The 14,500-nt window shown below is 65.3% G+C and overlaps 2 protein-coding genes across 3 annotated transcripts; one reads left to right on the top strand and one right to left on the bottom strand.

Moving 5' to 3' along the window:
- The first annotated feature begins 157 nt into the window (after positions 1 to 157).
- PMM1 (phosphomannomutase 1) lies at positions 158 to 6,487 on the top strand. 2 transcript variants are annotated; one of them, XM_004676430.2, is made up of 8 exons: positions 158 to 458; positions 1,531 to 1,648; positions 2,556 to 2,632; positions 2,761 to 2,852; positions 2,997 to 3,096; positions 4,907 to 4,982; positions 5,673 to 5,788; positions 6,057 to 6,487. In XM_004676430.2, the coding sequence occupies exons 1-8, from the start codon at positions 375 to 377 to the stop codon at positions 6,177 to 6,179; spliced, it is 786 nt and encodes a 261-aa protein (XP_004676487.2). In that variant the 5' UTR covers positions 158 to 374; the 3' UTR covers positions 6,180 to 6,487. The 2 variants fall into 2 exon arrangements, with proteins under 2 accessions (XP_004676487.2, XP_012575997.1); XM_012720543.1 differs by having other exon boundaries at positions 216 to 407.
- Positions 6,488 to 6,635: 148 nt separating this feature from the next.
- On the bottom strand, positions 6,636 to 9,897 carry CSDC2 (cold shock domain containing C2, RNA binding). Its single transcript, XM_004675628.2, has 3 exons — positions 9,581 to 9,897; positions 8,734 to 8,856; positions 6,636 to 8,284 (listed from the first exon to the last, which is right to left on the bottom strand). The coding sequence occupies exons 1-3, from the start codon at positions 9,754 to 9,756 to the stop codon at positions 8,122 to 8,124; spliced, it is 462 nt and encodes a 153-aa protein (XP_004675685.1). The 5' UTR covers positions 9,757 to 9,897; the 3' UTR covers positions 6,636 to 8,121.
- Between the last annotated feature and the right edge of the window lie 4,603 nt (positions 9,898 to 14,500).

The following is a 14,500-nucleotide window of genomic DNA, read 5'->3' on the forward strand; positions in this document are numbered from 1 at the left end:
CGCGCTGCGTCCAGGGCTCCAGACTGCGCCCGCCCGACGCGCGCCCGAGCGTCAGAGTCGCCCCCGACCCATGTCACCCCACCCAGCCGGCCCAGGTCTGGGCCTCGACCCTCAAGCCCCTTCCCCGCTTGCTCCGGCCCTGGCCGGCCCAGGCTGTGCTCCGCCCACCCGGCCCCAGAGGCCCCGGCCCAGCCTGGCGGGGGAGGGTGGAGCTGGGTTTTCCTCCTGCGGCACCTCACCCGCGCTGCTCCTCCAACCTCTGCTCACCCAAATATTCACCCTTTGGGCCTCACCCTGGATGAGCCCCCACACCCACTCTGGAGTCTGGATCGCCGGGTATATGCCCACCTCCGGCCGCAGCCGTGGGACCAGCTATGGGGTCTCCTAGAGCCGGGAGCCAGCAGCGGGTGAGAAGGCAGAGGAAGCGCTGGGAGCCCAGGTCTTGGCGTCCCCCTCAGGTGCCTAATACCTTACCCCTTATGGGGGGACCCTAGCTGGCGCCTTGGGAAGAAGCTGGCACCTGCTCTTCAGCAATTCCAGAGGCCCAGGGGAGGGAGGAGATAACCAGAGGGGTCATCTTCCCGGACCCCGAACCCTCTGCCCCGCTGACCCACGGCCTGGACCACCCACCAGACCCTGTCCTTGGTGCTTTGTAAACTACTCGTGCTCGTGACCATTCTCCTCGGAAGGCACAAAACAGGACTGACACCCGTCTGTCCATGGCGCCACCCCAGGCCCCGTCCCCACACAGAGGCTTCCTTCCAGATCTGATCTCTGTTTGCCCAGAGGAAATACCGGCGCTGTTCTGTGAGGCTTTTTAAAATACGCTGCATCACACTTCGTGTGCCCTCCTGCCACTTGCTTGGCGCCTGGCAGCCTGGTGGCACTCTCTGGGGCCTCCCCCGGCGCCACAGCACAGTGACTCGGAGCACCTGTGCGCCAGTGTGTGGCTGGCGAGCACGTACACTGCGGTTTGTCCCGTCCGGAGCCGCACCCCACTGAACCTGCAGCCACGCGTGGGCGAGAGAGGTGGACGTTCTGGGGGACAGGGCACATGTGTTGTCTGAACAGACCTTGCCAGTTACCCTCCGCGGTGGCCTCAGGAAACTGAGCCCGTTCCTACATCACTGTCCACGCCGGGCCTATCGGCTCTGCACAGCGTGTGCTTGGAAACACGGACTCTAACTCCTCCTTCTGTGTGCCCCGGTGGGAGTCTGCAGGTGACCTGTCCTCGGTTGGCTGAGGTTCATTTCCAGCACAGGGGGTGTACGCTCACTGAATAATGACAGTGACCCCTGCAAGTGGTTGCTGCTGTGACCCCCGTTTTCAGGATGGGCCAGCTAAGGCAAAGCCATTTGCTCAAGGTCTTGGTGCTGCTTGGAGCCTGAGCGCACCTCCTTCTGAGCCTGGGGCCTAGACTTTGACCCGCCTCAGAGCTGGGGGGCTCCCTGGGCTCCGCACTCCGAGCGAGGCTGAGCGGTCCCGCACGTGGGATCCTCTAGCATGCTCTGCTCTCCTGCCTCCCTGCAGAAGATTGACCCCGAGGTGGCCGCCTTCCTGCAGAAGCTGCGGGGCAGGGTGCAGATCGGCGTGGTGGGCGGCTCGGACTACTCCAAGATCGCCGAGCAGCTGGGCGAGGGGGATGAAGGTAGGCGCGTCCCCAGCCGCCGCCGTCCACGCGGGGGTGGACTGAAGGGGACCATTATGCGTTCAAAGACCCAGCCCTCTTTCTAGGGGGCAAAGGAAGAACAGGGAGCAGCCAGATGTCCCACTCGCCGATCCAACACTTTTTGGGAGCACCGACAGTGTGCAGGCTGTGGAGAAGCAGCAGGACCCCGCCCTAGCGGAGCTTACACTCTGCGCCCTTCCCGCTGGGTCTTGATTTCGTCTTTAAAATGAGCGTAATCGATAACGCTGCCATGGGCTGACAGTGACCACATATTAACTTCCTTTCACTGAAACCTCATCACCACGCTTTAGGGTGGGCGCCATTAGTAGCCCAGGTAAGGTCCTGTAGTCCCCTAGGCAGCTGCTTGGACACTGAGTCCCTGGTCTCAGCTCAGTGGGAGCAGATGCCTCCAGGTCGTCAAACCAGAAACTCTCTTGACCCCTCTCCCCTACCTCGCCACCAGTCCAGGTGACCACCTCTGGCTCTGCCAACCACTGCCTCCTGTCCTCTCCCTGAGCTGCCCCATGCCCACCCACTTCTCCCTACAGCCAGAGTCAAAGTCCTCTGGGCCTTCGCAGAACCGAGATGGCCATGGCCGGTGGGGCCCCGCGGCTGTGGGAACTGCAGGGGGGATGACGCCCTCTGCTGGGGAGTCCTGGAAGGCTCCAGGAGCTGGGAGTGGCCGGCAAGCCAGGGACCAGCCTTGCAGGCCGGAGGACCTGCGTGATCAGAGGCTGAGGGACTGGCTTGTTTGGGGAAAAGCAGCACAGCGCAGCTGGGAATGCTGGGCCTTGGATGCCAAGCCCAGGGGTGTGGGCTGACCTCTCGGCCTGCCCAGGCCTGGCCTTACCTCTTTCCTCCTCCCTGGCCTCACATGGCCCTGAAGTCGTGGAGAAGTTCGATTATGTGTTTGCCGAGAACGGGACAGTGCAGTATAAGCACGGACGACTGCTCTCCAAGCAGGTCAGTGCCCCCCAGGGCCTTCTCCAGGGATCCCACACTTTTCCACAAGAGTCAGTCCAAGGTGCCCTCTGCCCTGGACGGGGGAGGGACACTGGCCCACCCCACTCAGAGCCCTGTGCCTCGTCCAGACCATCCAGAGCCACCTGGGGGAGGAGCTGCTGCAGGACTTGATCAACTTCTGCCTCCACTACATGGCCCTGCTCAGACTGCCCAGGAAGCGGTGAGACCCCGGTGGGGCGGGGCCGGGCGGGGCAGGGGGACCCCGGGCCTGTGGGAAGAGGGGGGATCTTGCCTCTGGGAAGTCCAAAGTGGGACTGCATTTGGATTCAGGGCCGCTCTGTCCCCTCGGCACCCCTCCCCCCAGCGGGACCTTCATCGAGTTCCGGAACGGCATGCTCAACATCTCGCCCATCGGCCGCAGCTGCACCCTGGAGGAGCGGATCGAGTTCTCTGAGCTGGACAAGGTGTGGCCGACTCGCCCTCAGGCTGTGGGCCTCGGCCCTTGGGCCCTACCGGCCTTTGTTTCTGGTCCAGGACACGGGAGGGCAGCTCTGGCTCAACCAGCACCCTCCGCACCCTGGCACACACCCTCACTGTGGGCACAGCCCCGCCGCTGTGCCCTCCCTTGGAGACGGGCCCTTCGGCCTCCTACTCTGGTAACCCGACGTCCCTCCCAGCTCCCGGCATCACAGTTCTCAGCACCTGTCACTCGGCCACCTGTCACTCGGCCACGAGGCCTCAGTCCATTCACTGGGGTCTCCTCCGGCAGGCAGCCCCTCAGCTCCCCTGCTGGGGACAGGGTCCAAGCCCTCCAGGGGTGCCCCAAGGGCAGAGGGGTCCCCCTGGCTCAGGCACCCTCCTCAGTCTTGCCTGAGGCCTTGACACCTGCTGACTGTTCTGGCACATTCCACAGTCCCTCTGGCCCTGCTGCCCCTTGTATTTTGCTTGTCACCCTCCCGCCATGTGCTGCCATTCCGGGTGGAGCCTGCCATGCTGGCCAGCTCTGCCCCTGACCTGTCCTGCTCTCCCCGCCCCAGCCATGTCCTCCTGGCTGGCTGTGGAGATGGCGGAGCCTGCTTCTGCCCAACACGCTTCCTCTGACCTTCGCAGCTGTGCGGGGTCCCGCCCAGGGCCACCCAAGCATTACATGTCCCCCCACAGCTAGTGCCTCTCCTCTGTTAGCTTCTCCCCACGCAGACATCTCCACCTCTGCGCAGTCAGGTTTTAAGCCATGGTGATTGTCTCCCCCCAGAATCAGGCCCCATGGACGCTGGGGGTTCTGTAGCAAAGTCCGTGAGCATTTGGGACTGACCGTAAAGAGCTCCTCCCCCACGCACAGACCGAGTGGCCCTTCTCGGCGGCCCAGGCTTGCTCGGCCAGCTCCCGTCCACCCCCGCACTTGCCTGGATGGTGGCTTCCCGGGAGCGCCTGCGTTCTCCCTGGTGAAGGGGCGTGAGCAGTTCCCGGTCGCGTCCTGCGGGCTACAGAGGGCTGGGGGCACTGGGCCACACATGCCCTGCTCATGGCCCCAGGAACCTTGGCTTCGGCTCTCAGGTGCCCAGCGCCGACCAGGAGCCCACGCACTTTCCTCGTTCCTCCGGCCCTGAAGGCCAGCGTGCCCGTCCCTAGATGAGGACGCTGAGGCGGGGGTGGGGGGGGTGAGCACCCAGGCTGTCGCCTAGCTGGCAACACCCAGGGTCTCTGGAGGCAGGAGGTGGGGCCGGGGGGCAGCTTCTCCTCAGCTCTAAGCTGGGCCCAGAGTGGCTTCCGGGGCGGGCCGCTGGTGGATTGGGAAGGCGAGGCCGAGCTTCCGGAAGCTCCGGGCCCTCATCTCCGCTTCCCCTGAGCGGGAGGTAGACAAGAGCAGTTTGTTGCTGCTCAGAGAAGCGACTTGCGTGTTGTACACGGCCAGGAAGCACAACTTCTGGGCCCGGCACCCAGCCACGCCCCACTCGGGTTTAGGCGCTGCTGGTTTTCAGCACAGGTCCCGCGGGAGGTGGACACTGGGCCTTCTGACACCCCTGCCCTCCTTCCTTCCGCCTCGGGCCTCTCCTCAGGCTTCCTTCAGAACACCCGCCCACGCCCCTGGTGGACCTGCCTCAGGCCCTGGCTCTGACCTGGCTGGGTGACTGAGGCATGGCCCTCCCGAGCCTGTTCCTCGCTGGCCAGTGGGGCCGTAGTGCCCACTCGGGGGCTCGCGTGAGTCATGGGACTGGTGTGTCCATGGGCTGGCACCGCAGCCTGAGCCTCCGCATGTTCCCTCCCCTTCTGCAGAAGGAGAAGATCCGGGAGAAGTTCGTGGAAGCTCTGAAAACTGAGTTTGCCGGCAAAGGGCTGAGGTTTTCCCGAGGTATGTGCACCGCCGGCGGCCTAGCAGGCCTGGCGTGGGCCTGCACCCCCTCGGGCCGGCCCGTCCCGAAGCCTGCCTGCTCCCCCGTTCTGGGAGCCCCCTCAGTAGGCCAGGCAGGGCTCCAGGTGTTACCCTCCTGCCTCTCTGCCCCCCAACCAGGCTCCCTTGAGTTTTCTCCCCTCCCCTTTCCTAGTCCAGTCTATTAGCAAGACCCAGGGCCCTACGATCAGAATGTTCACGTTGGCACTCTGGTCTCCCTCTAGTCCGTTCCACACAAGACCCCTCCTCACCCTACTAATGAAACCCTGGACCCAGGGCCCAATGCCCGTTCCCCCCACCCACGCACCCCTGCTCTGTGCCAGGACACCCCACACTCTTGTCTACATTGGGGGCTGTCATGGGCCTGGAGCTCCACTCTGGGCCACTGCCACTCCAGTGTGGGTCTCAGTTCAAGGTCCACCCAGAGAGCCCCCCACCCCATCATTCGGGCAACTGCCTGGGGAGTCTCACTCTTTACCCTGTTGATTTACGTGCCCCGAGGGCCCGGCTCGCTCACTGCATTACCAGAGAGCCCCAGTTGGGCCCCGGGCCTGATGTCCAGTGGCCCTCAGGGTTGGTGAGTGCATGACTGAATGAGGGACCCTGCCGGCCCACGCCCAGGCCCGCCGCAAGCCCGTCTGTCCCTTGCAGGAGGCATGATAAGCTTCGACGTCTTCCCCGAGGGCTGGGACAAGCGCTGCTGCCTGGATAGCCTGGACCAGGACAGCTTCGACACCATCCACTTCTTCGGGAACGAGACCAGCCCTGTGAGTGCGCCCCCGGTCAAGACCTGCCACGGGGCGCAGAGCAGACCCCAGAGCCACCCAGAGCACAGCCAGTGCTCACTGGCCTGTTACAGGTGGTCAGGCCGAGGCCCAGGGCGGGCTGGCCGCTTGCCCCAGAGCGAGCCCGGGAGGGGGGGTGTGAGCAGGAGGCTTCCTGAGGGGACAGAGGGAGGCAGCACTGCTGGGGCCAATGCAGGCAGGGGTCCCCGCCAGGGCCCCTCCTCACGCACCATGTGTGCCACCTCTGCAGGGAGGGAACGACTTTGAGATCTACGCCGACCCCCGGACCGTGGGCCACAGTGTGGTCTCACCCCAGGACACAGTGCGGCGATGCCGTGAGATCTTCTTCCCAGAGACGGCCCACGAGGCGTGACGGGGCCCACACCCCCGGGCTTCCAGAGGGCCGTGCCCTGGTGCGGGGCGTGTGCCAGGGCCTTCCTCCTCCCCCGACGCACCCCGAGTCTGGGTAGATGACCGTCCCGGCAGCTGCTCCTACGCCCCACCTGCGTCCCACAGCCCCGGCTGCCGCCGCTGCTCACACTTCTGAACCGGCTTCCTCTGCACTGAGGCCTGCGTACGTGTGTGTGGGCGTCCTGTCCGCTGCCCAGGTGGGCGCGGCGTGGCGGGAGGGTGCGTGAGGTGAGAACTTGATCTCACGGTATTAAAGTCCCCAGAAAAAAGCGTGGCGGCTCCGTCTGGGGGCAGCTGGCCGCGGCGGCAGATGGCATCACAGCCACCCTGCACAGGGAGCTGGGCAGGCCTTGCCCAGTCACGCAGGTGCCCCAGCCCCTTCCTGGGACCCACAGAGACCGCTCCAGGCCAGGCCGAGTCACAGTTGAGGGTTTATTGCCAGTGTTGGGGAGGATGGGGGAGTTGGGGGCCGGGGTGTTGGGAGGGCTCCGTGGGACCCGAGTGCGCAGGACTGAGGCCCCTTGCCACCTCAGGCAGCCCCAGAGCTGCGTGAGCGCGTGCCGTCTCCTGGCCGGCGCCTAAAAGGGCTCTACTCACAGGAAGCAGGTCTTGGGGGCTCCCATCAGTCAGCTGCACCAGAAGCCTCCTACCAAGCTGGCCAGCGAGTCCCGTTACTCGGGAGAAAGGCCTTGGGCTGGCCCAACTCCGAGTGGGATAGCAGGCTGAGAGGTTCCAACTTGGGGGGGCTAGCCAATGCCTTTCAGTAACTCTGGGCTTCTAGCCTCCATGGGGTGGGGGTGGAGGGCACCCAGATACCCCAGCTAGGGGCAGGGATCCTGTAGACATCTTAGACTGGGTTTCCAGAGTCATGGTCCCTGCAGGCCCTCCCTTGAGCCCCATTTCTCCCCCCACCAGGTGATGTGCTCTTTAAAAGGGGATGTGGGGGGTAGAGGCGGAGCCCCTCCTTCCGGGCCTCCCTGTCGGACACGGTGTGGCAACAGGGCTCGGTGAGCGGAGGGGACAGCGTCAGACGCGCCCAGGCAGCCAGCGAGGCCCTCCAGGCTGCCACAGCTGCCCGCTCCTGACCCTGCCTGGGGGTGTCTGTCCAGTCAGGCTCCTAGGCAGCCTTGGCAACTGGACACTGGTGGGATGTTGGGTTTTGTGAGCCAGGGCAAAGGGGGTGGCCCTGCCTAAGCCTGGGGGTGGGGTGGGGGACAGGCCCCATAGTGGACTGGCAGCTCCTTAAGGAGCAGAGGCCTCAAGGCCAGGGGAGGGGACACTGCCTGCCTGGGGCTCACAGTCGTGGCCAGCAGGGAGGGACTGGCTGGCAGAACAGGAGCCCCCAACTGCCCTCTGCGCCCAGGCCCCCCCGTCCTGCCCCCCCAGTGTGTTGAGGGGAGGCAGGAAGGTTTGGCCCTCTGCCAGCAGCTGGAGGCTCCCCACAGTGCTCCCTGCCCGGCTTCCCAGGAGAGGGCCCAGCCGCAGGAGACCCCGGCCGGGTGGGAGGCGAGAGCGGAGTCTGGCCCCAGGGCCGGTCCTGGGGTGGAGGCCAGGAAGCAGGCGTGTATGGGTGGGATCTGCTGTACCCCCAAACCCACCCCAGGCCTGACAGCGATACACGGGTTGGTGGACAGGAGGGTCCTGTGCGAATGTGGCAGAGAGGGGAGAAGAGTGTGGACAAGCAGAGAAGGCAGGTCGTGGCCTCCTCAGCCCGGCTCAAGTAACAGTCACGGGTCACGGGTGGATGGAGGCGCACTCACAGCCACGGCACAGACAGACAGACAGACAGGGGCACGGAGGCGCCCAGGGGCCTGGGTCAGTCAGCACGTGGGGCTCGAGCCGCTGCTGCCCGTCCACCCTGTGTGGCTCCTCCCTGGCCGGGCGGCCGCCTCAAGACCACCGGCCTAGGAGCCCACAACCTGGCCGGACCACGTCTCGTGGGGGGTGTGGGGGGCCAACTGGGTGAGCACCACCTCCACAGCCTGGAACTTCTGGTTCTTGGGCGGGATGGGGCACATCTTGTAGGTCACCTCATCGCCCTCCACCGGCACATACTCCCCCTCGATGCTGGTGGGCGAGAGAGGGCATCAGCCCAGAGTAGACCCCACTCTCTGGACACCCCAGTGGCCTAGCCTGGGCCAGTCGCAGTCTAACCTACAACATGGGGGTCCCAAAAGTCCCTCCCTCCCTGTGCTGCTTGGGGATTCAGTGAGAAGTGCAAGGGCCCGTGAGATCCCTGAGGCCTGGAGAGCTCCGGCCTCTGGCATCGGGCTGGGCAGGGGGCCAGGCCTAGTCCACCCCTCCCCCGCCCAGCCTCCCTGGCTGACAGCCCTCAGGCTGAAAGACCTGGGGCTTCTGGGCTGAGTGCCCCCGCCTCAGCCAGCTCCACCCTCCTCTGTACCCCTGCCCCACGCTGACGGGCAGGGGAGCTCCCAGGGACCCAGACCTCAGGGGCCACCAGCCAGGAGAGGCAGATGGGGACACTGCAGCCGGCGGCCACAGCCCAGGGGACTCACTCAGACACGTGAACGAAGATGTCCTCAGACCCGTTCTCAGGGGTGATGAAGCCGTGGCCCTGTGAGCGCGAGAACTGCTTACAGACGCCCTTGAACACTGGGCCGGCCGAGGCGCGGGCTGTCCTGAGGGTGGGGGAGGGCGATGGGCGCGTGGCCTGGGGCCCAGCTCCCCGGACCCCCACAGCCCGCCTGGGCCTGCCTGGGGAGCCTGCCTCTGAGCTGCGGACACCAGCCAGGCCAGACAGCCACGAGGTTATGCTGGCCCAGGCCTCTCGGCACAGGTAGGGGCAGATAGGGAAACTGCGGCCCAGCACGGGAACAAGTCTCCCCTGGGCAGACGCACAGCCAGGGTCTCCTGACTCCAGCCGGTGCGGTCTCAGCAGCCTCCCGCCCTGACCGGGCTTAAAGGGTTCTTGCTGTAGTATTTTCCCGTGTTGTAAGGTTTGGCGGGGGAGGGTAGAAGAACAGGGGTGCAGGCCAGAGGTATGGGCAGTGAGAGGACTCACCAGACACAGAGGAGAGAACAGCCAGATCGACCCAAATACACTGCTGAGGGGCAGCAGGCGGAGAGACAGCAGCCCCCCCAGCCCCTCAAGGCCAACCTCTCGCCTGGGCTTTTGTCCAGCCTCTCCCACCGGCCTGTCACCCGCTGCCTTGTCCACCTGAAACGCCTTCCAGGCCCCGCCGAGACGGCATCCCTGGCGCCGGAGGCCGGTCCTTACCCCAACCCGCCTGTGCAGTGAGTGGTGGGCGCCCAGTGGCTATGGGCTGAGACTGTCACTGAGGACGCGTGGCCTCGAGGGGTGGCACGGAGGGTGTGCCGGAAGGGAGAGGCGCAGGTACTCACGCAGAATACGTCCTGGTCCGCTTGGTGGGCAGAGGGCTGGGCAGGTCCCGAGAGGCCACTCCGCCCCTCTCCCAGACCCTGCTGCCCTCCCGGTGGAAGGGGAAAGTGGGCCACACTGGGGACTTGGGTGGGGGGGGCGGGGGCACAGCTGGGGGTGCCGTGGGCTCTGAAGTCATGGTCGGAGCGGCAGGAGCACCAGACGGGCTCCCGGGCGCGGGGCCAGTGATGGGCGCGGACGACCCGGCAGGCAGGGCCCGGCCCGGCCCTGCTCAGCAGCCTCACCAGCCACGGGCTCCGTCTGGAACGGGAAAGACAGGACGCGTGAGTGAGGTCCAGAGTGGGCAGCTTCTGGACAGCAGCATGAGCCTAGAGAGCCGGGAGGGCCCGCGGCCACCACAGGTGACATCCACCCGGGACAGGCCCCTCCCGTCCATCCTCCCCAAACACGCAGCGCTGAGCCTTGCTATGGGCCTGTGCTCCCTTCGGCTGTGCGCCGAAGCCCTGTCCCCGGTGACAGCACTTGGAGGAGGGGCCTTCAGGAGGGAGCGAGATTTGGGGCGATCGGGAGGTGGGGTGGGTCCCCTCCCCTGGGCCAGCACCCTTAGAAGAGCCAGCTGCACGGGCTTCCCCTGAGGGAGGCCGCAGAGGAGGCTGCCCGCACAGCAGCCACCCACCCTGGCCTTGGCCTCCAGCTCCAGAACCTCGAGAAACAACTGTCGTGTTAAGTTGCCTCAGGCTGTGGCAAGTGCCGCTCTAGGACGCCCCGTCCGGGAGGGGGCGCGTGAGTGGCCAGCGCTGCTCTGGGGCACTCTGGCCCACACGTGTCAAGCCCAAGGACCTGCGTTTGCGCCTCAGCTGGGCGGGACCCCGGCACGGGGCCCAGACAGCCGGGTCCGAATCCTGCCTTCCGCCTGCCACGTGGGCCTCGTGCAGCACTCTGGACCTCCCACCGGCTCCCTGCCCATACAATGGGGATGATGTTCGTGGCAGAACGCGCTTACCCACGGCCAGGCGTGAGAGCTGCAACACTGGTGATATTTCTCAGCCCGTTTCCTACTCTCTCAGAAAAAACGGGGTGAGAACACACGCAAGGCTACTGAGGCTTCAGAGATTAGGGTGTGTGAGTGTCTGGCACCTCTAGCACCCCATAAGTTGCTATCACCCTAATCACTAGATATTCCCATATCAACAGCTGGCCTGCGTGGCCTTGCCAAAGTTCACCCTTTATTTTTCTCTGAAGAGGAAGAAAGTTCCCCCGCCCCCAGCGGTTGAGTCTTGGAGCCCAAGATTCTCTGCTGGAGCGAAGCTCGGCCTTCCTGCGCCCGGGACAAGCGCCTGCGGGGACAGGGCTTGGGGGAGCACGAGGCAGGGCACAGAGAGCCCCAACTCTGCCTTGCCGTGCGCCCCGGGTTGGCACCTGCACTGGCCTCATCTGTACAAGGGCACTGCTAAGCCCTGCCTGGCCCCAGGCGTGGGGTAATGGGTCACCACCTCCTCACCCCCATTCTTCACTCCACCCCTCGCCCCTCGCCCCGAGGTCGGAGGCGAAGCCCTGAGCAGTCTGCTCTGTACCCTGCTTCCTCCCCCACCCCGGGCCCAGCGTGGGCGCCAGGAAGAGCACTGGCTCCCTTGGGCGTCCAGGCACCGCAGCCAGGGACAGGGCTGGCAGGCAGGAGGCTCTCGGGCTCTGCTGTCGCCAGTGGTCGGGTGGCTCCTTCAGGAGCCCCCCCGGGTGCAGAGGAGTGAGAGGTGTCCCTCGTGGCCCCTTGCACAGCTGCGGGGTGTGCGCTCTGAGCCCACTCTGGGGGGCGGGGCACTCAGGCTTGGCTGTCTGACCCCCATTTTAGAGAAGCGGTGGACGCGCCAGGGGGCACAGCCACACAAAAACCTGTACGTGGACATTCCCGTGGCACTACTCGTAAGCAGAGTGGCAACGCCCTAAATGTCCACAAACAAAACCTCTGTGGCCAGAGTGGCATACCGCTCAGCCACAGAAAGGTGCCTGCTGAGTCACGCTGCACCTACACGCAACTGGCTGTGGTGACGCCAAGTGGAGACCAGGGCGTGCGGGCTCCCGAGGGGGCAGCGGCACGGGCTGATCGGTGAGCCAGCCCGCAGGGCGGTGCGTGCCAGGGGCCGCGAGGCCTCTCATGGGGGCAGCTGCTTTTCAGGGTCGTGACAATGTTCTCAAACGGACGATGGTAATGTTTGCACCATCCCATGAATGTAGGGACCTGAAATGCCACCGTGAGCAGGTGAATGACAGGTATGAGCATCTCAATAAAGCCGTCTCCAGGAAAAGAAGCCGCAGTACCTGAGATGACAGCGCAGCTGGGGGCTGGCGGGGGCAGGCTGCTGGGGTGCCCCCACCCTACCTGGGCAAATGCTGGCACTGGGCGCATCCATGGAAGCCCTGCCAGCTGCACTGCTGGCCCGCCCACCACACTTCCCCAGGCTGGCATTGTGTTGGTGACAGCCTGGGCTGGGAGGTCCTGGGGTACAGGGGCGGGGAGGCCGGGAGGCACAGCAGCAGCCACCTTGGCTGCCAGGGAGATGCAGCTGAAGTGGGGGGCCCTGCTCTGGCCAGCCAGGCTCCCAGACGTCATTAAAGTCCGTGGTAGGAAGGGAAGAGGGCACCGCCATCCGGGGCTGGGCTGGCGGCTGACCCCTTCTCCGCGCACCGAGTGGGCTCCTCAGAATGGACCAGGCAGCAGAGGGGAGGGTGGAGGAAGAGCAGGCACTCACCCCTGCAGCCCAGGGGCTGGCGCTGGTGGCCGCCCGCGCCCCTCTTTCACCCCACCCCGCAGAAGGCGGGAGTTAGGGAGGGCAGTGAGGCCTCCCCCAGGCACGGCGCAGATCACCCCCACCCCAGCCTCGGTTTCCTCATCCGGAAGTTGGGAGTTTCCCTGACTCAGAAGTGGAAGAATCCCAGCACAAGAGTCAGGCTCCGCCCCAAGCCCCTCCCTCCGCAACACAGGGCTGTCTGAGCCAGGGCGGGACCCCTGGGCCAGGCCAGGCTTCCTGGTCAGCCCTGCACTGCTACTGGGCTCCCGTGCTGGGTCACTCCAGAGCTTGTGCTTGAAGCCGCCCAGGCGCGCCCGAGTTCAGGGGCATCCCGGGCTGCTGCAGGAGGGGGTGAGGGGGGACAGGTTTCCATTGTCTGGGGCACAGAAATAACTTCCACCCTCCCAGTAGCCCTAAAAGTCTGAACTGGCCACCGTTTATGGGTCGGATGAGGAAGCTGAGGCTGCGAGAGGTTGTGTGAGCCTCAAGCCTCGCGCAGCAGGTAAGTGGCGTGCCCAGACATCTCTGTCGGAGAACGTACTTCCTCCGTGACCAGTTCTGCCTCGGGCTCAGCCCAGAGGAGGCTGCAGTTCTGCAGAAACAGTTCCTGAGAAGCTACAGGGAAACGGCGCCCTCCAGCACAGGCGTCTGTAGAGCGCCCTGTTCATCCAAGCAGCGGAGGCCGGTCCCCCCAGGCTCAGTGAGCCCATGTCGGAGTGATGCCCCTGAGGGCGGGTAGAAGGAGCAAAGCGGGCCCCAGCTTTGCATCCAGACTCTATTGACCCCAAAAGGGCGACCTTCCTTTCGGAGCCTCAGTTTCCTCATCTGTCCAATGGGGTCCGTGGTGGCCCAAGGGGCAGGTGGTGAGAGGTGCCAAGGAGCGTGGCAGGGGCCCTGAGAGTGGGCAGCTCCCTGGCCATGCCGTTTGGCCCTGACCTGCTGGCACAGCTCATCTTGGCCTGTGCGCGAAGCCAAGAAGCCAAGCCAGTGGGCTGCAGACACAGGGCCTGGGCGGTGAAACAAAGCCTCACGTCTGTGGACGGCATAGTCACGGGGCTCGGGCCCTGGGCTGGCTCAGCCGGTGAGCAGGTGTCCACTGCCAGCAAGCTGCCCCTGCCCCCGGGGCTGTGTGATCTGGGGTGGCCACGGACCCTGGCTGGGCCTCCCTCTTCCCCTCAGCCACTTGCATCATGTCTGCCCGCTGGAGTGCTCAGAAACTCTGAGCACAGCTGAGTGAGCTTAGGCAGCCCCGCCCGAGACTCGGAGGCGGGGGTCAGGTGGACACGTCATGCACCTGTGATTACTACCAAGGGCCAGTGGGGTGCCGAGCCCTGAGTCCACCTGGCCCTCCAGGAGCCCTCTGCCATCACCACACGCAGCTCTCTAGGAGGGAAACAGCTGCAGCGGTCTGGCGGGTCATGCGGGCACTTTCCTGCGGGATGTTGTGCCGAGGGGGGGTCCGGGAGGAGGGAGGCGGGCAGTTCCCTGCTGCTCCTGACCTCCCTGGAGAAGGGAGGGTACGGAAGAACTTGGGGAGACTGGGGAGACAGGGCTTGGGGTTCTATTTCTGGCTTTGTGCTGACTCAGACCATGACCTTGGGTGAGTCACTTGCCAACTCTGGAAGCTCGCAAACAACTCTCCCAACAATAACACCCCAGCCCCAAGCCCCCAGTGTGGGGCAGGCAGGGGGGGAAAGCAGACGGGGGTGCAAGACTCGGGAGGATGGTGGACACGCCGTGTGTGCGTCGCACCGTGTGGGCATCGGGGTCTTGTCCATGGGCCTGGAAGCAGCCTCAGGACCACCAGGCAGAAACTGGCCGCCCGGGCGCCTCCCCCGCCTGCCACCCAGACACTCCTTAAAATACATCGGGGCCATCGCTGCGCAGCTGGAGGTGACCTAATTAGGTTCCTCCCCTCCCAAGGAGCGGTGGGGTGGGGTGGGGGCGGGGGCTGCCGGCCAGTACTTGAGCTTAGTTGAGACCCTTTAACCCTCCTCTTTGTCAGATGCCCCTGCTGCCCTGGTGGGGGTGGGGCTGCCCCATGGGCTGGTGTGACCTGGGCAAGTCACTATCCTGCTGAGTTGCCAGAGCGAGAAGGGAGGGAACTGGTCTGTCACATGGAGGGAACAGCCTGCA

Source organism: Condylura cristata, unplaced genomic scaffold (assembly GCF_000260355.1).
Source record: "Condylura cristata isolate star-nosed mole 26May11 unplaced genomic scaffold, ConCri1.0 scaffold00004, whole genome shotgun sequence".
Classification (NCBI taxonomy): domain Eukaryota; kingdom Metazoa; phylum Chordata; class Mammalia; order Eulipotyphla; family Talpidae; genus Condylura; species Condylura cristata.